General features: G+C 38.8%; 1 protein-coding gene across 1 annotated transcript; it reads right to left on the bottom strand.

The window, feature by feature from the left end:
- LOC113023007 (transcription factor 12-like) lies at positions 1 to 26,524 on the bottom strand. Its single transcript, XM_026169035.1, has 5 exons — positions 26,318 to 26,524; positions 25,440 to 25,528; positions 25,141 to 25,213; positions 13,826 to 13,917; positions 1 to 2,035 (listed from the first exon to the last, which is right to left on the bottom strand). Exons 2-5 carry the CDS (start codon positions 25,509 to 25,511, stop codon positions 1,925 to 1,927), a joined length of 348 nt encoding a protein of 115 aa, XP_026024820.1. The 5' UTR covers positions 25,512 to 25,528; positions 26,318 to 26,524; the 3' UTR covers positions 1 to 1,924.
- Positions 26,525 to 27,165: the final 641 nt, after the last annotated feature.

Below are 27,165 nucleotides of genomic sequence, written 5' to 3' on the forward strand. Positions count from 1 at the left end.
TTACAAAGCTTCAAACGACGCGTCGACTATTAAATTAGTCATCGACGATTTTGAAAGTCAACGTAATCGTGACTAGTCGACTAATTGTGGCAGCCCTATTTGGTGCACAAATGAGTCTGCTGTGAGGAATGACACCTGTTATTTTAGCTTTAAGTGACAGGTTATCTTTTTCTCCAACTGTCGGTAGTGTTGCTGCATGTAGCAAGAGACTCCCAGCAGTTAACAGACATTTATGAAACTTGGTTAGCTAGCATTACCCAACATTCTGTTCTGTGGCATACAGTTAAAAACAGTTTCTCAAATTATGTTTATTATTATGCTATGATGTCTGCCCTTTTTAAGATGGTTTGTTGCGGGTTTTTAACTATGTTATTTTTTTTGCATCACATGATTAGAACATGAGTAAGAAGGGCACACATTATAATAGAGATCTCATCCAAATACACTCCACAGCACTCCTAATAGCCAAAAATACATTAAATATAAACCTGCACATAAGTCACAGTAGGCATTTTGTCTGTTCACTGGTGTTGTGGTACTTTTACTTTTCTTCAATCCCCCTCAAGTCTCCATTTTAACTGCATCTCAACCATTTAATCTCCAATGTATTATAGTGGCGTAAAAAGCCTAACTTCATGAAAATGATGTCACTGCACAAATATTTACAGCCCCAACCATATATTTCACTACTACATAGTTGTTCTATCCTGTGCATTAATGAGGAATAACCTTTCAGACATGGCTTAATGAGGGTGCTGAAAACTATAAATCTGCGCAGATATTACTTCTGGAAAAACAATTTAATAAGACCACAGTCATCCTGAATTCCCATCCTGAGATAAGCGCAGGCAATTCCAAGTTTACAATCATGTTGCCCAACTCTGACATATCATTGCGACAGATCACATCCATATTCTGAAGCTGGTGAGCACAATTACACACACACAGTGGCAATGGGTGGGGAAGCAGTCATGTGATCAATTGCAGGAAAGATAATAATTTGTTTCATTCAGTAGCGCCCTAACCGCTGTGCTTGGAAACCAGTCTCCAGGGCCATTACATAATGGGCTAAGCTGTAGTTAGCCATAAAACTGTCGAGTGGTTACACATCACAACGATGCCAGGCCAAAGAGCTGCACACAGCTTTTAACCGCTACAATAGCAGAGCATATTGTAAGCCAGTAACACTATGTCTTTTAAAAAGTGATGACAGAGTATTAAAACTCAAAGTACGATGTGTTTGGGGAAAGTGCGTCCACCTGCTTGTGATTAAATTGATGCTAATAATAGGAATGCAGAGTAAGTCACAAAAAAAAAACTTGGAGAATAAAAGCCAAGAAACACTACAGTAAAGGTCCAGAAATCTAACTAACTAGTAAAATGAAAGCCAAACAAATGCAAATAAATAAATATATATCTTTTGTATGAGCAAACCAGATTGAGCTAAAGGAAACGCAGCACCTGAAAAATCCAAAGGCAAGCACAGCAACAATCCCAAATGAACACAACTGTATGATCTACTTTCAGTTTAAAAGCTTGTTTCTGTTTCACAGTGGGGTCTTTGATACAACAGTCTGTTTAACCCTACACCCAAACAATACATAACTGTGCTGCTGCTGGAAGCTGCTGAGGGCGGTTTTGATGTCTAGGACACAGCTTCTTATGACGGAAACCTATACTGATGGTGTGACTCCTAGCCTGGGGGAGGGTCATCTCAGGAGGAGGAAGAGGGAGATGTGGAAAGGGGAGGGGGATTAAAGAGAGGAAATAAAGACATGAGGGGCGAGAAGAAAATTGTCCTGTAGCCTGCAAGCCTTTCAGTCCTGCTGCCTCCAGTAAATGATGTGCCTTAATCTCAATCAGTTTTTTTTAGGATGTCTTTCCACCACCAAAGGGCATATGAGGGTGAGTTGAAAGGAGTCACTTACTTACCCATTATGTTTGAGTTCATAAAAGGTGTTGGGGACAATCCTTCATGGGACACTAATCGACTGTCACTCAAATGATCGCTGTAATGAGGGCTGTCTGCGAAGCCCTGAGGGAAGAGATCAGAATATTAAGCACATTAGTAGGCAACTTTGATAATTGTGTGCTATAGCGTACTCCTAATTAGCAAGGCGAGAACACAATTGATGCCAATAAAATCTGCAAGAGAAGCCCAAAAATTTGAAGAGAAAGATGGTTCACATTAATAACACTGGTTCATATTTAAACCCCCAGTATCTGCCATAAAAAATACAAGAACTCTATAGATGTTTTAGTAACCTCTCATAACAAGCTGCTATGTGCATTGCATTTTGTGATCTACTGGAAATTACCATAGTAAGGAAGGCTACACGAAATCGGTCAAGAAGAGGATGTTTTAGTAGCTAGCAGAAAACTACTAGCTAAGTGGTAGTGAAACTGTAAAAAGTATCAAGTAAATTGGAAAAGTAGAACTTCTGAAGTAAAAACTGTATTACCTCTCAACAAATAGTTGGCATCCTCCATGTAAACTACATGCACCATTCAAATGCTACTGACCAAAGCAATCACAACAAGGCCTTTGGTCCAGCATCGCGTACTTCTTTACGACCAGTCTCACTTAACGACAAGTCTGGCACACATTTTTCCACTAGCAACCAGTGACAACCAAAAGGTCCCTGTAAGACTGAGGCCTTACTGGTCCTGGGCCATCAGGCTGTTATATTAACCCAAGAGATTTTATCATGTTTTACCATTATTTTATGTACAGGGTGGGCCATTTATATGGATACACCATAATAACATGGGAATGGTTGGTGATATTAAAGTCCTGTTTGTGGCACATTAGTATATGTGAGGGGGCAAACTCCTCAAGATGGGTGGTGACCATGGTGGCCATTTAGAAGTCGGCCATCTTGGATACAACTTTTGTTTTTTCAATAGGAAGAGGGCCATGTAACACATCAAACTTATTGGTAATGTCACAAGAAAAACAATGGTGTGCTTGGTTTCAACATACCTTTATTCTTTCATGAGTTATTTACAAGTTTCTCTTTGTTCACAGCCATTGACATGTCGAAGAGGTTAACACGTGAGAAGCGGATCGAAAGTGTGTTGATATCTGGTGAACGCAGTAACCGGGTCATTGCAGCAGATTTCAATGCAAAACACCCTACGAGACCACCCATCTCCCATGCTACAGTTAGCAAACTGCTTGCTAAGTTTCATGAAACTGGTTCAGTGTTGGATTTGCCAAAATGTGGACACAAGAAAACTGTCACTAATGAAGAAACATCAGTGGCTGTCCTAGCTTCATTCAGCAAGAGCCCACAGCGTAGCACTCGCCGCATGTCACTGGAGAGTGGCATTAGTCGAACATCCCTTCGGCGGATATTAGCTACTCACAAATGGCACCCTTACAAACTCCAGCTACTGCAGCATCTCAACGAGGATGACCCAGATTGGCGCACAGAATTTGCAGAATGGGCAAAAAATTTGAACAGGACCCTCAGTTCACGCAGAAGATTTTCTTCAGTGATGAGGCAAACTTTTATGTGAATGGTGAAGTTAACAAACAAAACCACAGCTATTGGTCTGACACTAACCCACATTGGATGGATCCCTCCAAGACTGCTGGAACAACAAAAGTGATGGTTTGGTGTGGTATATGGGGTACAACGATAGTGGGTCCATTCTTCATCAATGGAAACCTCAAGGCCACTGGATATTTGAAATTGCTACATGATGATGAGTTTCCCTCTTTGCGCACTGAAGCTGCACGTTCCCTGAGTTTTTCCAGCTAGATGGTGCACTACCACATTATGGGTGCCAGGTCCGAGCTAGATGAACAGTTTCCTGGAAAGTGGATTGGTCATCGTGGGCCAGTTGAATGGCCCCCAAGGTCTCCCGATCTGACCCCCTTAGACTTTTATCTTTGGGGTCATCTGAAGGCAATTGTCTATGGTGTGAAGATACGAGATGTGCAGCACCTGAAACTACGGATACTGGATGCCTGTGCTAGCATTTCTCCTGCAGTGTTGCTATCAGTGTGTGAAGAGTGGGAGAAGAGGGTTGCATTGACAATCCAACACAATGGGCAGCACATTGAACACATTTTATAAGTGGTCAGAAACTTGTAAATAACTCATGAAAGAATAAAGTTACGTTGAAACCAAGCACACTACTGTTTTTCTTGTGACATTACCAATAAGTTTGATGTGTCACATGGCCCTCTTTCTATTGAAAAAACAAAAGTTGTATCCAAGATGGCCGACTTCTAAATGGCCACCATGGTCACCACCCATCTTGAGGAGTTTGCCCCCTCACATATACTAATGTGCCACAAACAGGACTTTGATATCACCAACCATTCCCATGTTATTATGGTGTATTCATATAAATGGCCCACCCTGTACAATAAAATATATCATGCAAACGGAATTCAAAACCAAACTCTTTAACCCTCTAACACCAAGTGTGTCATATATGATACATACTTTTTTTTCCCCTCGCCTAAAAATAAGAAAACATAAGAATTTGCACAATAAATTTTTAAGCAATAAATTGCACATAAATGTCAGATATAGCAAAAATTATACAAATGAAAATTCATACATGGAACTTCATATTTCCTCTCTTGTCTTTTTATTTGATTCAAGTTTCAATAAATACTCCAGTGTTGTTGTTGGGGGGGGGTTGGCAATTATTTCTTAGTTCAGGCTTTACATGGTTAAAACAGGTCTCCAAATTCCACAAACAGGCCACCGACTTTCTCAGTATAAGAATTCTGTGCTGTCATCTTAAACCCAACAACTCTTTACCTTAAATGTATCTATAGTTCTATAAAATCAAAACGTATAAATCCAGTTTCTTAAAGTATTCTGTCTTATTCAGTCGTTTTGTGCAAGTCATAAAAGGTCTGTATACCATTTCATGCTTGCAGATGGTGTTGTTTAACAGAAGAGGAAGAAACACAGAGATGCAATCCTCCACCATTTCCAGGTACCTGCAGCTTAAAAAAATTGCCTTTTTTTCTCCTGCAGCTTAACAGTGCCTTTTCATGACAGTTATCAGCTTCAGGAGCTCAGGTCTAAATATCGGTCACAGTATGGTTTTTGAAAACTTGGGGTCCCATGTAATAAAAGATGCTTCGTTACAGTGCTAATCCCAAGTCCTGTGAAAATCCTCCTGTGCTCCAGTAAAATACATCTTCCCAAACTACATTAACTCCCACCAGAGGGACCGAGCAGCAGTGGGCTTGCATTTGTATGGAGCTATTTTCACCAACTCATACCCATTGCATTCAACATACAGTTTAAAAAAAAAAAAAAGTAAATCTTATTATCCATCTTTTCTTGTGAGTGGATGGTGATGGAGTAATTTCAAAGGCAGTGGAGTGTTGTGCTGTGTCGAGGGATTCCTCAGAGATTCCCTATTGTGCTCCTGCCAGGCCGCGCTCACTGTTAATCACACCATGAACCGACTCAATAACAACAACAGCCCCGTGAGAAGCTCTAGCACACATACACAGACTTACACATACGGAAAGCATTCCTTCTCATATACAAGTAAAAAGCATCAACCTGACCACTCTCTGCAAGGTTGCTGACCAAACTATGAAATACTGAGCTATGGTCAGCAGACAGTGAAAACAATGGTTAAACAACAAAAATAGATTCTAATCATAAACATAAACATAAAACCATATGAAAAGCTCTACTTTTTTCTTCCTTTTTAAAATTTGTGCAAATATCAAGAAGAAGAAAAAATGTGTGGTTTCACAGAGACTTATAGGTTGAACTATTTCTTGGCTGGGAACACACCAACTTTCAACAGTCTCTGCTTGTTGCCTGGCAAAAACTGCTCATGGCCAGAAAACAATCTGACAAAAGTTGATATCAGACCAAATTGTCAGCTCGTTAAAACTGTTTTCATCCTCAGTCTTACTGCATCTACTCCAAACAGTTTCCAGGGGAGAGGGGATTTGGTTTTCCCTCGTCGATCACTAGAGACCAATATATCTGCCTGAATCTAACATGAGGTTAAGTCACTATGCCAACATACTAGTTTAGCCAGGACTTTAAAAGTGTGGCAAAGAAAAAAACAGTTCAGTAGCCATGCCTCATGGGTGAAGAAAATAAGTGAGCACTGGCAATTTAAAATTTCACTTCACGAGCACTTAGCTTGGCAACAAGTAGCAAATTGTACTTCCACTAATGGCCATTTGAGGCTGGCTTCAAAAGCGAGCTATTCCCCACAGACTCTCTGGCTAAAATGCCAAACTTCAGCTATGAAACAAACACGTTTAGAGCCTGATACAAACAAATAAGTTTTAAGGTTTTAAGGATAGATTCCCCCCTTCGTAACAACTGCAACAAATCCATTTGGATTTTATGAAGAAGTGAAGTTAATGAAGACATTATGATGTCCAATATTTGGAATCACTGAGCTGGACCTCTCACTAACGCCTGCCTTGTTGGCGTCTTTTTAATTTAATTAAAAAGACAAACAATAAGGCCAGCTGTGAGGCACAGCATAAGCAAGAAGTTTATGCTCGAGTTTTGCTGAATGAAATTCTAGTTTGTTTTTGTTTGTAAGTTATATGAATGCAAGGTGCACCCATAAACAACTCCAGGAGGGGCCAGTGGATGATGACAGGACTACATCCATATTTTATATACATTCTATGACTGACAGTAGTGTTAATCCTGCCCATGATGCTGACTGGGAATTTGTTGCTTACTTTTCCACTGAAAACTTGCAGTTTTATGTCCAACCACCTAAGGAATGAGTCTCATGGAGCAGATGGATTTAAAGGTCTGAAGCCAAGCCAAACCTGACACAAAATTTAATGTAAAATTTCAATTTTTTTGTTGTTAAAATACACAACATTTTACTAAACTTTAGAGCAATATCCCCCTGTTTTCACCCTTAAAGGTGAAAAGATATCTTTAACATACAGTGTTGTACAAACCTTTGCATTCAACTCCATACAGTTTATATATGTATATACATTTAAAAATATTCATGTATGTATGTATGTATGTAGGTAGGTAGGTAGGTAGGTAGGTAGAGAGAGAGTTATATATTTATATATATTTGACTCTACACAGGAAAGTTAAGCAAAATATCAAACTGAAAAGCACTTCCTTTCAGTTTTATAATTGCAAAGCAGGAAGAGACCATCAGGGTCAGTCAGCAGTGCAGGAAAAAGAAGTAGGAGGGTAACGGTCAATCCAAGCTTAGTGCATGTTTCTACATTCATCTGCGTGTTCACACTGGGACTGTTAGATCGTCAATCAAAGGTCCCTCATCATTCCCAAACACTGGTGGCCTACATCCATCCAAGACACTAACACACGCTGTCATTGTGCCACAGGGCCACGTTAGCACTGGTGGCTAAATAACTGTCAGATCACTGTGGCAGCGTACAGGCCGGAGCCCATGCCTCATTCCCCAGTCGCTCGCCACAGCGTTTAAAGAGTCATCTCTTCCACACTCTGTGTTGCATCCCAGGTGAACATGTGGCTGCATGTGGCAGCTTGGGAAGTAATGATATGGTCATGATGGATGCGTGTGGGGTCGAGTATCAAGTTGGGGCAGGGCACTAGGGAAGTGGGGGTTGTTGTGTAGTGGCGGTGGGCACAGCCCTGCCTGTCAGACCGCCAGCCTACAGCCACAGCTGCCCAGGATACATCGAATGGCTGGGAGCCAAGGTCAGCACGCCAGGGCTCGGGACTGTTCACAGTCGACTGGTCACACACTCGTAGCAGCAGCTCAAACAAGCTCAGGGACAACACTGAATTCCCTTTGTAACACACTGAAAGATGAAGCACTCAGATTTTTTTCCACGAGCCTTGGACAGATACAATGAACAGAGAAAAACTGGGAAATCTTAGAAAGTAAGTCTTGTTTTTAATTTAGTTATTTGATACTAATTTAATAAGTTCTATAAATTACACTGAATCAAATCTCCAAAGTTTCACCTGAGATAAGAACAATCCAAGAGTCTGTTCTACTGTTCTGTCTCTGCCTAAAAAAATTCAGGAAAAAGGGGAAAACAGCAAGATTTCTGCAGCTCAATTTAAAAATCTCATCTTCTGTAAAGATGCAGAAACATATAAATGATGGTTTAATTGCAAATAGATTTTTAAAAGTTTATCTTAGTGGAACAGCTTCTATAAATTGCCTATGCAAATATCAGGCTCTTGCTGGGATAGGTGATTCAGCAAATGGAACTCAGTAAACAGATGTATTTGAATTATATTATCCAGAAATCTCAGTCTTTACACAATATCTTTCACTAGATGGTTTGTAAATGCAAAGTTGGCAATCACAGAAATCCGAGTTACTCTAACTTTTACTGGCACCACCTGATTTTAATATCGGCCTGTTTTGGTTATGGTCTGTCCTGAGTGCTCAGGTTCAAGAAAAGACATTGACAAGTTAGTAATTCCCATCATCACAACAATACTCCCTTACTAATGCTTATAATTAATGATTACAATTAGGTTAAATTAGCCAAGATTATTCACTTTGTCTGTCTCTTGTGTGCAAATTTATATTAAGTTAAAAAACAAGGCTAGAAAATTGGTTACAGGAAACGTAAGACAGATTAGTTCTAAATGGAAAAATGGATCTGAAACAAACAAATTAAATGTTCCATTTATGAAAATAACAATGTTAATATTTAGCCTGTCTACAAATTTGCATCATACATCATATCCATTTCCACTGCAGGTGCCTCATTATTTTAAAGCTTTCATTTAGGTAAATTTAAGCAAAACACTATGCTAATCAATCATTATTTAGCTGTTATCGATTACAAAGCACATGAACACTATGGCTTCTTCAGTGAGTTCAGTACTGCCACACACAGTCATTTATTTAGTAGTGCTGGGGTTATTACTTCAGCCATGCTGTGTTCAGACTTTGGTTGCTGTGGTTTCCTTTGCCTGCCTGGCCAAGAACAGTGTTATGGTTTACCTACTAACAGCCCACCATTACTGAGACTCCTGTAGTGACGTCTGGTAAGGGCTTGTGGTCAGGGCTGCTGTTTAAAATGTAAATTAAAGCAGTGTTCTCGTAGCTATGCCGTGCAACAAGCACATATATCATGACATGAGGAGATTTTGCTGTGATATTAATATTTAGTGCAGTTATGCCTCAAAGTGGACCGTTATGCTCATGTGTGCCCCTATATTTTTATTCTTTCATTCTACTACAGTAGCTTTCCATGATTTCAAGTTTAAAATATTCCCTATTTTACCTTATAATTTTTCTTTGCTGCACCTGTTTAGTTCATTCACTGTCTGAAACAAGCTTTTTTAGTTCAACACTCTTTAAGCCAACATTGTGCTGCACCTTGTTAACATTAAGTTTCAATAGCAGCCTTTGGTGCCTGAGATGACCATGATATGGTTCAGTCATTCAACAGTAAAAACCTACAGCAACCTCCTTGTGACAGGAAAAATCAGTTGGCTGCCCTGTGACCGCACTGAATGCTTACTGCACATGCAACACCCTTAACCTCAGGGTGACCACTTTTGATCACAAAGTGATTGCACAATACGTAGCAAAGTGTCTCCAAAAAGTCATGGTCTGACTTGGACTGCACGCAATCACTCACAGATGAGTGGCGCTTTATAAGTAACCACTGTCTATTTTATAAACATAGATGGACTGCCAGCACACTGTAATCAATCTTAGTCAGTCTGTGCCAGTGAGCTTAAGTCATCTGCAATGAATCTCTTTGCAGTGGGGACCCAACTCAACTGGTTGGCAACTGGTTGAAAGGTTTAGAGATGGCACGATACCACTTTTTTATGTCCGATACCGATACCGATATCATAAATTTGGATATCTGCCGATACCGATATGAATCCGATATGGTGTTTTTTAATCAACAAAACTGTTTTTTAAATATCTTGCTGCATTTTGTATAAGTTCATACTCAAGTTTAAAACAACAACTACACTAAAGCTATTCTGTTATACCTGTATGCAAAAAAAAATATTTCATAGTACAGCAATACTGATCAATCTAATAAACTTAGACCTACACCATCCTCACTATTCTGGTATTTTAAAGAGTACTTAGCATAAATATTAAGCAACCTAACTAATAGGGTTCCAACTCCCAGCAACAACAAAAATAAATAAATAAAAAATAGGGAACCACCCCTCACGCTCCACCTCATGATGCTTAATCGACGTAATCAACCTTAATTTGATGCAGTGTGAAAAAAAATGCACAGAAATCAATTATTTTTCAAGAAATATTAAATAGATTCAACATCTTTCTTCAACAAAATTGCAGACTGCACAGATGGTACCTTCCCAAAGGAAAAAGTAGTATAGCTTACTAGGGTATATTAGACTTAATAGTTACTATATACAGTAATGGACTTCTATTCATTTTGCATCAAATTAAAATTTTAAATGAGAATAAGAAAGAAAAGTATGTCTTTGTGCCCCCTTTTCCCTGTTAATGCCCTATCAGCCCCCCTGGCTAAACTTTGCTAGATCCGCCCCTGCACAGTTACCAGCCGTCAGCTACGTAGAAAAAGATCCTTGAGTAGAAAGTAATATTAAATACATTCTAACAATAGCTGATCAAGCTTAAACGTGCTGTTGTTGTTCAGCCGCTGGTTTCCTCTTTCTGGTGCAAAGTGGACCAAAAGCAAACTAGAGACACGGACTCGCGACAGAAAAGCCGATCAGCTGATCGTTAAGCAGTTTCATGATTGAAGTAGCAGCAAGAAGAGGCAGTCGCTTGTTAAGCTTAACGTGGGAATGCTTTACAAACATTCAGAGATGGACTTACACACTTGCTTTACTTCTCTCGGGATAACTTTGTCGGAGATGAAATGCCGGGTTGCTAGCGAAGCTCCAAATGCTATCCAGACCACTGACAGGTCCCGCATGCCATAGCCGCTCTATCACGTGATGCATACTGCTCCGACGTGCTAACCTGAGGTGAGTTACGGCGTGTTGCAAGTTTTGTGAGGTGCTTTCGTGATATTTAATGGATCGGATTACATTTTTTATTTTTCTCCGATATCCGATCCAGTAATTTAGGTCAGTATCGGACCGATACCGATACGTAATATCGGATCGGTCCATCTCTAGAAAGGTTATGTTCTCTATTCTATATGAGGTTCTAACAGGACCAGAAGTGGTTAATAATTGAATCTCTTTTTAATGTGAATTTCTGGGAATATAGACAGCAGGCATCAGTCTTGTCGTGTCTTGATGTACCAAAATCAATGAAAGACAGCAACAGACACCTCTCTTTACTCACCATTTCTTTATATAGCACTCTGCATTTAATCATTAGTTAGTGTTGATCATTTCCCTAAATCCCTCGTTTGCACAGTGTTGATGGGAGCCATATCTTTGGTCAGGTGATAAGTGATAGCCTCCGTAATTTCTTTGTGCCTGCGGGAGTTCGACGGGTATAGGGAAGCGCTGCATAAGGTTCCCGTTATTGGTGTTTGGGTGGTTGACCGGGACGGATTTTCTCCTGTCACTTTCTCGTCATCCCTGACGTGCTCTCCATTGTTTTTTCCCTGCTAATTTTAGCATCACACGGCACAGCTTCTGTATCACGTGGTATAAGGCTCCGCCCTTGTCATTTGTTGAGCAGGAAGAGTGAGCGCTTGTTTTCATGCAGATTACGTCCCGGATCAAAATGCGGTACAATCGTCGTCGTCTTTTTTTTTTTTTTTTTTAAATCGTTGTCATTTGGAAATGAGATCGCACATAAGTATGAATCGAGATCGCGATTTTCTAACGATTAAACGTGCAGCCCTAACTGATGATGTATTTATTATTTTCTTTAGGCTTTGGTTTTGTGAAATTTTTTGTTATTCGTTTTTAATTCAGTTCTTTCCTTTTATTTAGTTATTTCATGAGTATTTTTCTTGCGGTAAATAATAATAACAAAAAAACTTTTTTTTTTAAATATGCAGCTTTTCTTTGAATCTAATTAGGTCACCTTTCAGATGGTCAACAATGTTTGCGAGCAGACATCAAAACTATGTGAACTGTATTAAAAAAAAATCTCAAAATACATTATTCATTGAAAAACCTGAAACTGTCTGGACAGATTACTATAGTCTATTGAGCTTTACAAGAAAAGCCACTTCTTTCCTAAACCAGCATATGCGGGATATAATATTCTATAGGGTATATAAATCAAATCTGTAAGGTACGTACGCAGCTGTGTGTGAGTGTTGACATGCACGCCTTATGGAGGTGCAAACAGCTGTCTGCTGGCTGATGGTGTGCCTTGTAATGTCAGAATCACTCATTTATATGCACCTGGAGCAAAGATATCTCAAGCGTCTCAGTCTTATAATTCAAATCAAGCTGCCTATGTTACCATAGCCTGTAGATGTTCATTCGGGAAGGGCACAGAGAAATAAACAAGGTAACGCAGCTCGAGTGGCTCTGACATTTAACTGAATTCTAATAGAAAGTGACAGGAGATTGACATTAAATGAAATTCATACAGGGCATCTAGAACAACCAATGTGTGAGGGACAAACAAACGGGAAGAGCTGTTCACACTTGCTCACACAAACAGTGAGATGTTCTCACTTAAACAAAGAGATACAGTTTCACATGGAAATGAACATGCACACATCTTGTTCATTATTTTACAAATGAACTACACTTGAGAATATTTTGAAGATACGATTTACAGTGGATTAGGTCATCACAAATAAAGCTACATGACCTTTAAAATTTTTTAATTCCATGACATATCATGTTAATTTACACTCCTTAAAGTGACAAATTTAAACAAATTTCTCATTTCTACTTCACACAGGCCTGAGATCATAGGCTAAATTGTACTGAACTAACTGTGCATAGTGCAGGGTAGCAGAGTGCTGGATATCAGCAGATATTAGTTATGGACAGAATGAAGAAAATAACTAAAAATATTGTTTTCTGTAAATATCTTCGGATATGCAGCCATGAATAAGTTGATCCTTTAATTTTAAAGTCCACCATTTGCCATGATTTAAAAAAGGACTAACATTAAACATTTACATTTACAGACAGGCTGATTGGCCTGCGGAGATGATCACAAACCATATTTTCCTGCAATGCAGCTTATAACATAATAAACATAATATTGTCTTGTTTTCATGGAGAGTAAAGTTTTTAAATGTACGGCAAAAAGCACCTGCTTATTCTGAAGCTCAGTTTTCTGACTGAATCAGTGGATCAACAGATAAAAATCTTGCAACTATTTTGGTAACAGATTAATCCTTGGCATTTTACATTCTCAAATTAGATTATTTTGCCTGCATTTCTCTGTTTTATATGATTTAAAAATAAGTATATTTTGTTCAATTAACCAACAAAAGGAGAAACAAACCCATATTTAATTTAACATGCGGATATTTTCACTACTCTCAGTATTAGACACTCAAACTGCCGATTTAGTTTTGCAAAATCGTGACAGGGTATTTTTTTTAAATCTTTCATTTATATCTTTAATTTAGTCATCTACTTTCTGACAGGGATTGGATTATTTTATCAATCCCTTTATCAAAAGTCTTATTATGTTATTGAAAAAGACCTTGCCTCATTGTGGAAATGAATAACAAGCACCATTTAAATATAGCCTGAACTGAAATATTTTTTAAACTAAAAGGAAGCTCAAGAATAACACCAGATTCCAGTGTTTTCTAACCTTTGCTGGTCCCGTCTGTCACACAAATACATGTCTATCATAGGTCTAACAGCAACAATGGTGCTGGGATAAGGTCTTTGTTATAGTAAGTGTTAAACGATGTGCTGTGGAGCAGAAAGGTCACTCAGGAGCATTATCGTGTGGGTCATCTTACCCGTGAGGACTCATAAGAAGGACTGGACTCATAGGAAGGACTGGACTCGCCACCTGGGGTCCAAGATGCTTGGGTGGTCCGCTCATCCATACCTGTCAGAAACAGAGAGCACAACTCAGTCAGAAAGTCACGATTACCCTCACAGTTCAGTGTACCCGTACCACATGTACCTGTGTCTTCACTCAAACAACACCGGTTTATTTAGTGTCCCTGTGGTTGTGTTTAACACGACATCTTCTGTTTATAACTCACTGTATATAATGACCCTTATATTTATATTTGCTTTTGTAATCTTTTTAACTATAAAAAAATGTTTCTTACACATCTGTTCTGGCATGGCTAGAACATTGGAAATGTGTGGAAAATATATGAACCTTTTTTTAACATTAAAGGCTTTGATTTCTTACAGATTTGCTGGCAAATTTTTTTTCATAATTACGAATCTGTTTTTGGGAATTTTCAGACATTTCAATTATGTAAAGAGTTTGTGTGTTTCCGCACGGAATATTTATTTTGTAAGTAGCAAAAGACAAGCACGAGAACAATCTATATAAATCTGTGTTTGTCCAATTTACGTTTCTAACTTTTTTTTTGGTATAAAAGTTATTATAATCCATAATGAATTAGATTACATTAGAATATGTTTTACAGATAAAGGAAAGAGTTCACGTGTGAACTAATAATATATCCAACTAATCGTACTATAACAAATTAAATTTCTGTGTCTCTGTTTGCCTGTGAATTCCTTCCACAAGATTGACACCTAATGAACCAAATTTGGCACATAGGTACATCACACAGATATAACTTTTATCCATGTGACATGATGCTATCATGTTGCCTGGCAACCACCTACCAGGACTAAAATGACCCATGTGCAGCGTTCATGCACTTACAACACCTTATAAAAGCATTGTATAATTTTTATTTCACAACAATAATATCCTACTCAGCAAATATCGAATGTAACTGTTTTTCACATTTTCCAATGGCAATGTTTAAATCATTAACATTACAGTATAACATCTGACAATTAAATACATTATACTATATATCCATCCATCCATTCGCTTCCGCTTATCCTTTTCAGGGTCGCAGGGGGCGCTGGAGCCCATCCCAGCTGTCATAGGACGAGAGGCAGGGTACACCCTGGACAGGTCGCCAGTCTGTCGCAGGGCCAACACACAGGGACAGACAACCATTCGCACTCACATTCATTCGCACATTCACACCTAGTGACAATTTGGATTATCCAATTAACCTATCCCCACAAGCTGCATGTCTTTGGACGGTGGGAGGAAGCCGGAGTACCCGGAGAGAACCCACGCAAACACGGGGAGAACATGCAAACTCCACACAGAAAGACCCCGGCCTGATGTTGGAATTGAACTCAGGACCTTCTTGCTGTGCGGCAACAGTGCTAACCACCGTGCCATCGTGCTGCCCTATATTATATATAATATACTATATATAAAATATATAATATATATAATATAGTATGACTCCTATATCTACCTATTTCTTTGTCAAAACAAATCTACCACCCATATTTTTTTTAATTTTCTCAACGTGATTAAGTTTACCAGTTTGACAACAGCACAATAATAATAATGAAAAAAAAATGCACTTCTCTTTTATTCTGGCTTTTCCAGCTTGAAATGTTTTCTGTGGGTTTTTTTTTCCTTTTTCAATTTTCATTATTAAGAAATATATCTGAGTTTCGGGTGGTTGTCTGAACAAAACAAGATATTTGCATATGCTGTTCATTTTCTAATATTTTATTCAGGAAAAAAAATCTGGAGGAAAATAATTCACAGATTTACTGATGACAGTAATTAGTGAAATTAGTTCTGAGCTGCAACACTTAATGTCCGCCAAAAAACATCTTCAGCCAGCAGCTTTGGATATAACAATGACCACAAATGAGCAAAAAAGAAAAAACAAAAAGAAAAACTTAATAACCTGGGTGGGTCACATAAACAGACTCTTGTCTTGCTTACAAGTTGGAAATGCTATTTAATTACAGGTGCAAGCCTTTGGTCTGATTAACACCCAGACTGCCATGACAGCAGTGTGATTTTTACAACAAAACAAAAAGAAAAGTGACTAACTGATATCTTTAAATGTGACACATAAATATATTTTTCCTTCAAATTCTCCTCATGTACCACAAAGCAACCAGAAACTTGGTAATCCGATGTATGGCAGGCTAAACAGCTGAGCACTGAAACGTGATAAAACTCATTTTCTAAATTAAAGAAAACCTGAATGTTTCAAAACTCAAACTGATAAACAAATAAAATCAATAACGCCAACCAATCTGCAAAGCTAGAGCATCTGGCACAGCTTGAAAAACACAATATCTGATTTTTACAATCTAATTTATGTGATATAGTCAGTAACAAATATTTGATGCCTCGATTGAACATTATTGTGCTCCTGTAATAGCCAAAGTCACCACAAAGAAAACATAACTGCAACGCGGGTAAAGCATCAATATTCTCGAAGTTATTGATTGTCCCTGTTGTAATAATATCTGTCCCAGTAAAATGCAATCCCATTTGTTCATTTCCAACTTCAAATAAAGAATATCAGATTTTATAAATATTGGGTATGCTCAGAAAAAATAATACAACAAACAAAAAAAACTTTTTTTTTACACTTTAACAGGTTTAACAAATTTAACAGATGATATGCAGCAAAGTTGGTCTAATAATCAAAAAAGCTGAATTTTTCCAAGTGAAACTAACAAACAACAAGTAAAAAGCAAAAGTTAATTATGCACAGCTAAAAACAAACCTATAATCACTGATCAAAACGTGTTTGGTGGTGGTCCTCTGATTCACCAACATCTAAATACAGCTCTGCAGCCCTACATATAATGTTCAGTTTCACCTAATGAGGTTCAGTGCAGCTTACATGGAACTTTTTATGCGTCACTAAAGCTAATAATCACAAACAAAGCCCTTTGGTGTTATCGGAAATTGATGAGGATGTGGAACAATGATTACAAGATACGGAAAAAATACCCAATCTGAAATGATACTGCAGTTAGATTTTTTTTTTTTTAATTTTTAGTGTCAATACTACAATTTCAGCCTCCATTCTGCCAAGAACTTCTTAGTCAGAAACCTGTTTGTCTAATTATACATTTTACCCGAAAGTCAGTGACATTTCTGTAACCAGAAATCACGCACCAGTGAGCAGCGCAACAAATAAGTTTCATCCTGACAGACATGGTGCTTTGCTGCTTGCACGGAGTAGATTCATTTCCTCTTCTTCAGTGGGCAAACTATAAAGTTAATTTGTCTCGCTTTTGTGATTTGTCGGTTTTGTCATCCACATTTGAGGCCGTGATACTCGTGTTACTAATTGAACTACTAGTGTTGGTAGTGTGATGACACGATGGTGACATGCTGTCGCCCAGCTGAGGCATTTTACACTGTGAATGTAACAATGGTCAGTGTTTGCAGTCTGGGCCACTGGTTGTCATCTTGTCTGATTACCATCTCCAAAAGGGCTCTAGGGTTCCCTCTCTTCTCGGTACACAGACAGCCACCACAATGAGATTACTCACTGATACAAGAGGATAAAGAAAACACACAAATACACTGGCTGGCTGCAATGTAAGCATAATGAAACATGGAGAATCAGGTTCACATTCATCGTTTTTTTAAGAAATGTTTGGTCTCCGAGTGTGTCTCAGGGTGTTTTCCACTATGTTAGACTAGAAGTTCTTTACACTGATAGAAAGGGGAGTTTAACTGGTCCACCCGACTTGAGCTCAAAGTGGGCTTTATGTGGCCCGCAGTGTCCAATGACTTTGACGTCCCTGCATTAGACTGAGCTCTTTTTTTTTTTTCTGTTCTATGACTTTAAGACCTGTCCACCTCATCTGATTTTTGTTCTCCAGCTTAATTGACCAGCAAATTTGTAGGAACATCCCTAATATTCAGTATGTAGTCCATCAAACCATTATCAACAACATGTTTTCAGTAGAAGGCTCTGGGTGAAAAAGCAAGCAGTGTGGTTGTAGTGGTTGTGTTTGTAATAACATGCTGACTCCTCCTTTCTTACCATCTCTACGGCATCATTCATGAACAGCTTGCACCAAACCTAGATTCAGTTAAAAGCCAGCCAATAAAATTATTTGTGCACTTTTTGTACAAATGAAAAGATTTGAGCATTAAGTTCAATATTACTGATGCAAGAAAATTCAACAAGGCTGTGAAAGTGTCTGCTCAGCAAACTGCAGGAAAAAAATAGCCAAGCATTACAGTTTGTATTTAGAATTTCACTACTAGTGACATTTGCTGAGATAGGAATCTATATCATCTTACTCACTTGGAGAATGAATACTTTTCATCACTCGAAAACAGTTGGCAGCACAACCACACGCCAAATGTTATGCATTTATTTTACAAAAAAGAGCATTTGGTCCTGGCAGTATCTGAAATACACTTAACATAACACATGGGGCCCATAATACATAAATTGCTCCTATGGGCAAAGACAGTGACACATTTTGTATACAGTGGTCCCTCGCTATATGTTTTGCGGATTTTTTTGTGCAATTTTGCATGCTTTTTTTTTTTTGCAGTGCAATCAATCAATCTCGTACCGTGTCTCCTGTACAGTACAGAATGCATTCAGCTTGTCAAATTTACATAAATCTTCGATCGCTAGCAGTGTGACTCTGAAGTGCTGTACTGTATGTTTGTAAGTTTTCTACCCAACAAACGCACCAATGCTGACAAAACTTTTATACACCATCAAAGGCATAACACATGGGGCCCATAATACATAAATTGCTCCTATGGGTGAAAAGTGGGAAAAATTTCATGCCTGTCTGAGAAAAGTGTATAAAATGTGTAGCCTTAAAAAAACCTATAATAGCCTTAAGCCTTAAAATCTATAATAATTGTCAAAAAATTAAGTTGGCTACTTTACGGATTTCACATATCGCAGGTTATTTTTAGAACGTATACATATATATATATATATGTGTGTATATGTATACATATATATATATATACGTATGTATGTATGTGTGTGTGTGTGTGTTACCAGTCATTTGGGAAACCTCAAGAGCTGTAGAGTAAGTTTGAAACAGTTATGCATGTACTTTCTCATACATTCTCATATTGGGTTCTCAGTTTTGGACCCTTGGGCTATATCTATTTCCATGTGTGCATCATGGCGTTACATGAAGAGCGTTGGCAGAGGAACAGAAAAAAAAAATCTAAATCAAGATGGAAAAAGGCTGCAGTAAAACTGATGGCCAACTAATAATGAGTTGCAGCTACTATATGGAAGTACACAACTGTACTAAACTGCAGGATTACAATTTGCAAAAGAACATGAAAAGAAGCTTGATGAATACTGGGTGTATAATCTTTGTCTATATGAGGCCGAGATAAATCTGTTTGACTCAGATGAGGTGTGTGGCATGAAAGTGGGCCGGACGACCACAGTAAATGAGATGCAAACAGTAACACACAAAAAGGACTGTGATGACCTGTGGCTTGTGTTTGTGTATTTGTCGAGTTATATTTTATTTCTTTGTACAGTTTTGCTTCTTATGGGGGGGGGGGGGGGGGGGTAAGTACATTGAACTTGTGTGTAATAAAATCTTCTATATAACAAAACACTAGCTAGAAACATTATTTCCTGTCTCCAGACACAAGGTACTAGAGACTAGACGAATCTCCCATAAGTGCCCAAAGGAGACAGACAAGGTTCTGACAAAGATCTGGCCAGGTACACTCAAAAAACCAGAGCAACGCAAACATATCTTGAGCATTTCTTCAGATATTGGTGCAACACTATTATCCCACTATCCCAGTAATAAAAAGGTTGACTAACGCTCATTACGCTTCTACCATGGGGCCTTTAATGCAGTAAATGAGGGCTGTGGATCATTTGATAATCAGATCTATTTTCCAAAGGGATGTATTCACTTCTGGCAAATAGTGCAGCGTGATATAGTTTCCATGTCTGTTAGAGTAATGCTAGGGTTCACACAGGTCCGAGTGACGTAAATTTCTACATCGCAAAGATGATGAATGTGAGGCTCTGTGCAGACGTCCACATGCCTGCCAATTTTTTTGTGACCACACAGACTTGTCCATGAAGACACTACTCCACAATACACAAGTACACATGGGGCCCCTCAGGGAGAAGGTTTTTGGGCTTGATGTCTAATTGATGGTTTCTTGTATAAATGATCTTAGAGCAGCCCAGTCAAAACTATGACTGTGAAACTTCAGACTGACCCCAGAGGAAAAGAAATTCTTATGCACGACCGTGTGACTATCAAGAAAAACAAACGGCACACTCGTGGATGTGCTCCTGACCTCACTTGCCACTTTTGTTCATTGACACTGACAATTCTTTAACTGAAACATGCTCATTTGTAGATGGACACAGTTTGAAAGAGAAGTTTAGGATTGCTCTCTGCACAAGTTCAAGGGTGTGTGCAGAAATCACAGAGCACACAGTGCAAGTGGTCATAGCGGGACATGCAGGAAGGAAAAATAAAAGTGGGGCTGAAAATGGTCAAGAGATGCACGTGAAGATAATCTTAAAGGGAGAGATCGGGTAAACTCAAATCAGATACGGTTTTTGATTTTCATGATCTGGTTTCCAGAACATTTTGATTACACCTCATAACATTCAGCCTTTACTCCTCCCTTTCTCGCAGGGAAAGATTACTTTTCTCTAGAACTTCTGCTCTACATCACACTGCCCTGATTCATTTGGCCAGAAAAATATTAACCACTGCAAATGTCTTATTTGGCATCTATATTAGATATGAGAGGAGCTGGAGCCTATTCATGAGGTGCAAGTCTGTCTATCACAGGGCCAACACAAAAAGACAGACAACCAAGTTATGGTTTCTCCAATTCTGCTATCAGAGATCAGCCAAACAAATATATTAAGGACTTCAAGCATCCACCGATCTAAGATAACCTGAGCCACACTCCAGCGAGTCCACATTCACAGAGCCACATCACCAGCCTTACCTTTATATTGAGAAACCTAATGATAGTAGGGACCTGATTTGTTTTGCATAATTCCTTTTAAGAAGTTTATCTGTCCCCTGGATTTTTATTTCTTTTTCAGGCAAATCTGAGATGCGGTCAGGTGTAACGGAGGTGAAGAACTGACATGGAATTACCCCCATTACAAACTAATATTTTATTTTTAGAAACAAACACGGTTATTTAACAGCAAATAAAAGATGTAGTGTTACCATAAAACAATAATTAGAGTTATTATAGTTCCAATTTAAAACTATGTGTGGAAAAACTGTTTAATTATCACACTCATATTCACACAAACAGCCAATTCAGAATCACCACTTCACCCAACACACATATCTTTGGGCTGCGGGAGAAAGCCAGGGTACATGAAATGAACTCACACAGGGAGACTTGAGCCAGCCAGTGTATTCAAACCTAGGAGCCTTCCTGCGAGGTGACACCCTGCAGGGTATCGTTCCTTCATACACGGTTGAACAATTTTAACTGGCATATGCTTACATCCTTCAGGTATCTTCTCTGTAATGCATTTCTAAATCATTGAAAACCATCTTGACTTTACAGGCAAGCGTATTTATTTTTGTTAGGTGACATCAATCTGATAATTAATAACCAAATCTGATGCTTTGCACACAAAACTGACCTCAAAGTGAGGCAGCAGCAGTGACGCTCTCTTTGTAGCTACGACCGGCAATGAGACATTTCATTTTGGGATCCATCTGACTGACAAATCAACCTACAACAGCTGCTGGTCACAGTCAACAAATGTACCACTACATACCCACTAAATGAAAATTACCCATTTCACAGCAGCCCCACTCCACTGAAGAGTCAATGGCCTCATCAGATTTGCATCATCAACACAGCTGGAGGAGAGAAATGATGAATCTCCGTTAGAGCCACTTTGGCTATTTTTTCCAATCCATCTTTCTCTGACACACTTTTGAAGGGTCCTGCATGTCCCACTCTGCCTCAATTATCTGGCTATGCCCAGCTGAGATGCAATAATCCAAACCCTCATTCCCTGCAATTTCCACACTCATGACTGCACACTCACTTGCCTTAAGTTCACAATCACTTATGTAGGTGCTTCTTCCCCTACCTTGAGGATCAGAGAGACATGAGCTCTGGCTGTAGGCTAAAGGGAAGAGGGATTTACCCGCTATAGGTGTCAGTGCTGGAATATTTAAATTAGAACGTATACATGCATACATATGCAAACTAAATTTAGCCTCCTGAAATTACAATCCACTGCAGAGTCAAAGTTGTGCGGATGCTTGTTTGTTGGAAAAAAGTGGTATAGCTCATACGAGCAGTTTTTGCTACAAAAACACAAAATACTAAAGCAGACAATAAATTCCCTCTCGCTATTTAGATGTAAGACACTTTTAGTGGCTCATCTTCTCCATGATACTGCAGCGTGATATAGTTTCAGTAGTGAATTTTGCTGAAGTTCCACAGGAAATATTTAAGATGTGACTTAACAAAATTTGAAACTAAAAAACAGAAAAGCTAAAAAGCTATGGAAATCTTTCCAGAGTGTGTCTCTTACAGCAAAATATATCCTGTGACACGAAACCATAAATGGATGTAGAAATATCATGCAACTCAAAAACACTTGAGTGTAATCTCTCTGTCCTACATCTAATTATTTATCAATCAAGTTATATATCTATATAGATATATATTTTTTTAAAAACACAGTGGATCATTCAATCTCAATTCATCCAATTAAAAAAAACCACCATGACATATTTTGAGTATAATATTAACAGAAAGGTGCTCTTTGTAAAATAGTTAATTTAGATTTAGTATATGGTGTCATACCTCAGAAATATCACAGTGAAGAAATATCAGTCCCCTACCTGCAAAGTTATGGTTTCTCCAATTCTGCTATCAGAGATCAGCCAAACAAATATATTAAGGACTTCAATCCACCGATCTAAGATAACCTGAGCCACACTCCAGCGAGTCCACATTCACAGAGCCACATCACCAGCCCTACCTTTATATTGAGAAACCTAATGATTGTAGGGACCTGATTTGTTTTGCATAATTCCTTTTAAGAAGTTTATCTGTCCCCTGGATTTTTATTTCTTTTTCAGGCGAATCTGAGATGCGGTCAGGTGTAACGGAGGTGAAGAACTGACATGGAATTACCCCCATTACAAACTAATATTTTATTTTTAGAAACAAACACGGTTATTTAACAGCAAACAAAGATGTATTGCAAATTAAAGAACAAAAACATCTGAAGTGTTACCATAAAACAATAATTAGAGTTATTATAGCTCCAATTTAAAACTATGTGTGGAAAAACTATTTAATTATCTAACACAAACAGTCAAACCTAGACTGTAGGGGGAATAAAAGAACTGAAACAAAGCTGCCTATTTATAAATCTGTACTTAGATAGAAATAAGCAAAAGGAGACATTAATACCTAATCTGAGCTCTTTAAATCTGCTCTAAACATAGTTCATGTCATAATAATAAAAATATCTGCAGATAGTATGTTTCTCACAAAATATTACATTTACAAATTGCAAATAAAATCTACAAAACATCTTGTAATTACACAGTCACGCCCACATAATTTTTATCATTTTTGTTTTTAACCAACAGCCCAGGTGTAGCCTTAGTTCAGTTTTGAAGAAAAAACTTGGTTACCAGAAGACACACACCGGTGCCAATGAGCTTTGAGCTGTAACTTACAATTCTCCACAGAAAAAGCACCAGGCTGGCCACAGTGTATTTAAGAGCACCTTCCTACAATAAACCACAACAGCACATAGTTATGCCTTACAGTGCACTGCATGGACAACACCAATGTTTAGTCATCCTAGTAAAAATGCTTGTTTTGCAGATAAATCAACATTAAAGAAACCTGTTTCATTTTTTGTCATCAGCTTGCTGCAGCAATGACAAAACAACCCGGCTGCTGAAAACATCCACAATTAGAGAAACATTCACTGAGGTTTCCACCTGTGTAATCTGACACAATCAAGTGAAAAAGCTCTACAATACATTTCCTGTCTGGCACTCCTGTAACTTGTTTCAAATCGGCTCTGACTTCTCAGGGAGCAGATAGTAGTGGTGGCGGCATGCTCAGATTTATTATTTTTTATAAAGGTATACCTAAAACACTGTCACATGAAAACCTTCAAAAATATTGACAACGCTGTTGTCAATGTGAAACTTTGTGTTATTATTACATTACATGAACATATGCGTGGGAAGCTTACCAGAAAGGTGCGACTATTTGAAAATTCTCAGAGCAATTTCACTAGAATTTCTTGCCATTTGTTTTACTGAAGAGACCACACACACACACACACACACACACACACACACACACACACACAGCATCATCGTTACTTGAATGATTAGGTATTATAAAAGTCAGCCCCGCAGTTCATGTGTGACAGCTCTGTTCTTGTTTCTTTGTCATTTCTCCTCAGTGTGTGTCTTTCGTTTCGCAGATAACCGATGACAACGAGGCTTTGTGGATGCACACAAGACATGCTTTCACAATACATAAAGCTCGATTGTTGACTTTCTCTAGTGGCACATCAGACAATAGATGTGCTTCGGATTCATGTCCTGTAGCGTTTATAGATATAGGAAGCGATCCAGAAGCAGAAAAGCTTAACGCTAGTTATTACGACCAAACCACCTACTAACCCTAACCCAAAGAGACCAGAAATTCATGGAAAACACACTTAAATGTATGCGTATATTTGAGGGGCATCATCAATATGCTCCTGTAATCTTGCTCAATAAGAAAATGTCACACAATCCCACTAGGGATATTAACAGCATTTTCCTGAAGGAAACCTTACAGCGAATCCTTAACCACAAGCTGACAAAAGAACTGCCTAATTAAAGCATCTGACAATGCGATGAAAAAATGAATAACACTCACATTAAATCAATAAAACATTTACACCCGTCTGTGTCCTAAACCAAGCTTTGTTCTACATCTTTACTACAGCACTGCACTACAATTCCAGGTGGAGGGCTCATGTTTCAAGCACCAGATGTGAAAAGCACACACACACAGAGGAGAGAGAAGAATCACATGCAATGCTGAAAACTAAGACAGTTTTCTTCCAGTCTCCATTTATATAAATAAGTCCAAACAGAACTCAAACAAATCAGAATCAGGTAAACAACCGATCTTCAAGTGCAGAATTATGAGTCATGCGAGCAGGGATAAAGAGAGACTACGTATCAGAGGGTTTACAGAGAGGTCTTTGGGACCAGGTCCTACCTGATGCACTGAACTGACTGCTTCCAAGTGTGGTAGGCCTATTTTTCCCTCCGCTTACAGGTGGAGAGAACATCTGAAAGGAGAAACACAGAAATGCACACCTACAATTAGAGCAAGTCAGATGTGCAAAAGCAACCATTCACATAATCCAGTGCCATGACACTAAATCAAGGTTAGCCTGTGAAATCATACTACTCGACATACTAACAGGAATTGATCAATTAGTCATTATTAAGCCTGTTTAATCATCACATGTCTTGGAGCTGCATGGCAAAGCGTTTAAAAAAAACCCAACCTACCGCACTAAAGTCCAGCAGGTCACTTAGTTCCTTGTCAGTTCCGAGAGCGGCAATCCGCTGCTGGGGGTTCATCCTGGCGATCTAGAAAGCTGGAGAAGACAAAGTCCATCAGATTACATCTTTGCTGGTTTATTGAGCAGAGGGGACTAGTACCACATGAAATGACTGCCGCGGGAGGTATTTGTTATGGATGAAGAATAAAGACCATCACTGTGAAGTAAAGTTGACTATGGCTTTAACCTTCATGTGGCAAACACGGACAGAACGGGCGTATAATCACTGATGAAAGTGTGCAGAAATGTTTCTCTTTACTTGTTTTCTCTCACTGCGCTGATTAAGAGAGATGAGACCGTTAGTAGGAGCGCTCTGAATGGATGGCTCTGCTTGTTAAAGCCAGGACCTGCAGCATCGCGTTAGAGCGCCGTCAACGTGCCTCTGTTATCACTCCGAGACGTTTAAACGACCCTCTGCCCGGGCTGTCACTAACCGTGTTAATGTCAGTGGGATGTGCGGCTTATTTTCCACGTATAACAATGGTTATCGCCTACTGTTCGCGGAGGCACCTAACGTCGCTTAGCTAAGCGGCTAACACTAGCTGCAGTCCCTAGTTCATATGGGTTGAAAATAGCTAGCGAGCTGCAGGCAGCTGCAGCGTTTTTAGTCCGTGTAGACAGCAGTACGGAGAAGACAATGCCCTCCGATAGACCGAAACGTAAATTACAGACCACTTCAAGACAGGCAACACAGATAAACAAATACTGTAAATGATAATCTCAATTTCCAGCTCCGGAATACAAAACGCAGTGATGGTCTTTCTCAACTCCCAACTTCTTTCACGGGTCCGAAAGCTTTTTGGCAAACTCCTTCTGATATTTTACCTGTTTTCCGATTAAAATCCCGACTAGGGTGATCTGGTGAAGAGTCGTTTTCTGAAAAGACGCCTCAGAACAGCGAAATGTGGGTTTAAACAGCAATTACTGGGGGAATATCCTCTATATATATCAGTTACGAGTTTCCCTTAGGCAGACATTTTTGCTTTGCAAAAGCCTCAGCACCACGATGACATTGGTTACTGTATCCCTCCGCCGAGCTCAGTGACATGATGGTCCCACACAGGGGGAGATGCTGCGGGAGTCAGCGCGAGCTGCTGTCCTGGGTCGCGCTGATGCACGACAGGTTTATCTGTGCGTTATTATCACTGACTGCTAATGCGAGTTTTAGCAGACTGTGGAGTAAAATTCAGAAATAAGGGCAATGAAATGATGGGAGTCTGATTTCCCAGTTTAAATAGGTTTTTATTAAAGATTAGCCATAATTGCCATATCAGAATCAGAATACTTTATTGATCCCTGGGGGAAATTATTTATATACTCCCTCGTTATGTTGTATCCAGTTTAATCACTGTCTGTTGTCTCTGCTTGTTTGAAAATTTACCTTTAAGGATGGATGGCTTACCTACTGCAAATCAACTGTACCTACTGGGTACAAATAACCTGAACCTGAACCTTTTATCTTTATCTTTCCTGCATAAACGTAGTACATACTAGAGCATCCCACACTTCCAGATTAAAAAAAAACAACCTTCATGTTCACTGCATGTAAGATATGGTCATTTTATTTGTTATAAATTTGTAAGACAGTCTAAACCAGTGATTAAAGTAAATCAGCAGCAGAGTGGATCCTGTATTATCTGCGTTGTGTGGTAAATGATACTTTTATTTAAAAT

The sequence above is a fragment of the Astatotilapia calliptera genome, chromosome 1 (genome assembly GCF_900246225.1).
Source record: "Astatotilapia calliptera chromosome 1, fAstCal1.2, whole genome shotgun sequence".
NCBI lineage: Eukaryota > Metazoa > Chordata > Actinopteri > Cichliformes > Cichlidae > Astatotilapia > Astatotilapia calliptera.

Coding starts and splice junctions, on each gene's coding strand:
- LOC113023007 (XM_026169035.1), bottom strand. CDS start 25,511: ATGAACCCCCAGCAGCGGATTGCCGCTCTCGGAACTGACAAGGAACTA. Junction 25,214..25,439: donor ACCTGCTGGACTTTAGTGCG/GTAGGTTGGGTT, acceptor TTCTCCTTTCAG/ATGTTCTCTCCACCTGTAAG. Junction 2,036..13,825: donor CTTCTTATGAGTCCTCACGG/GTAAGATGACCC, acceptor CTCTTCCCTCAG/GGCTTCGCAGACAGCCCTCA.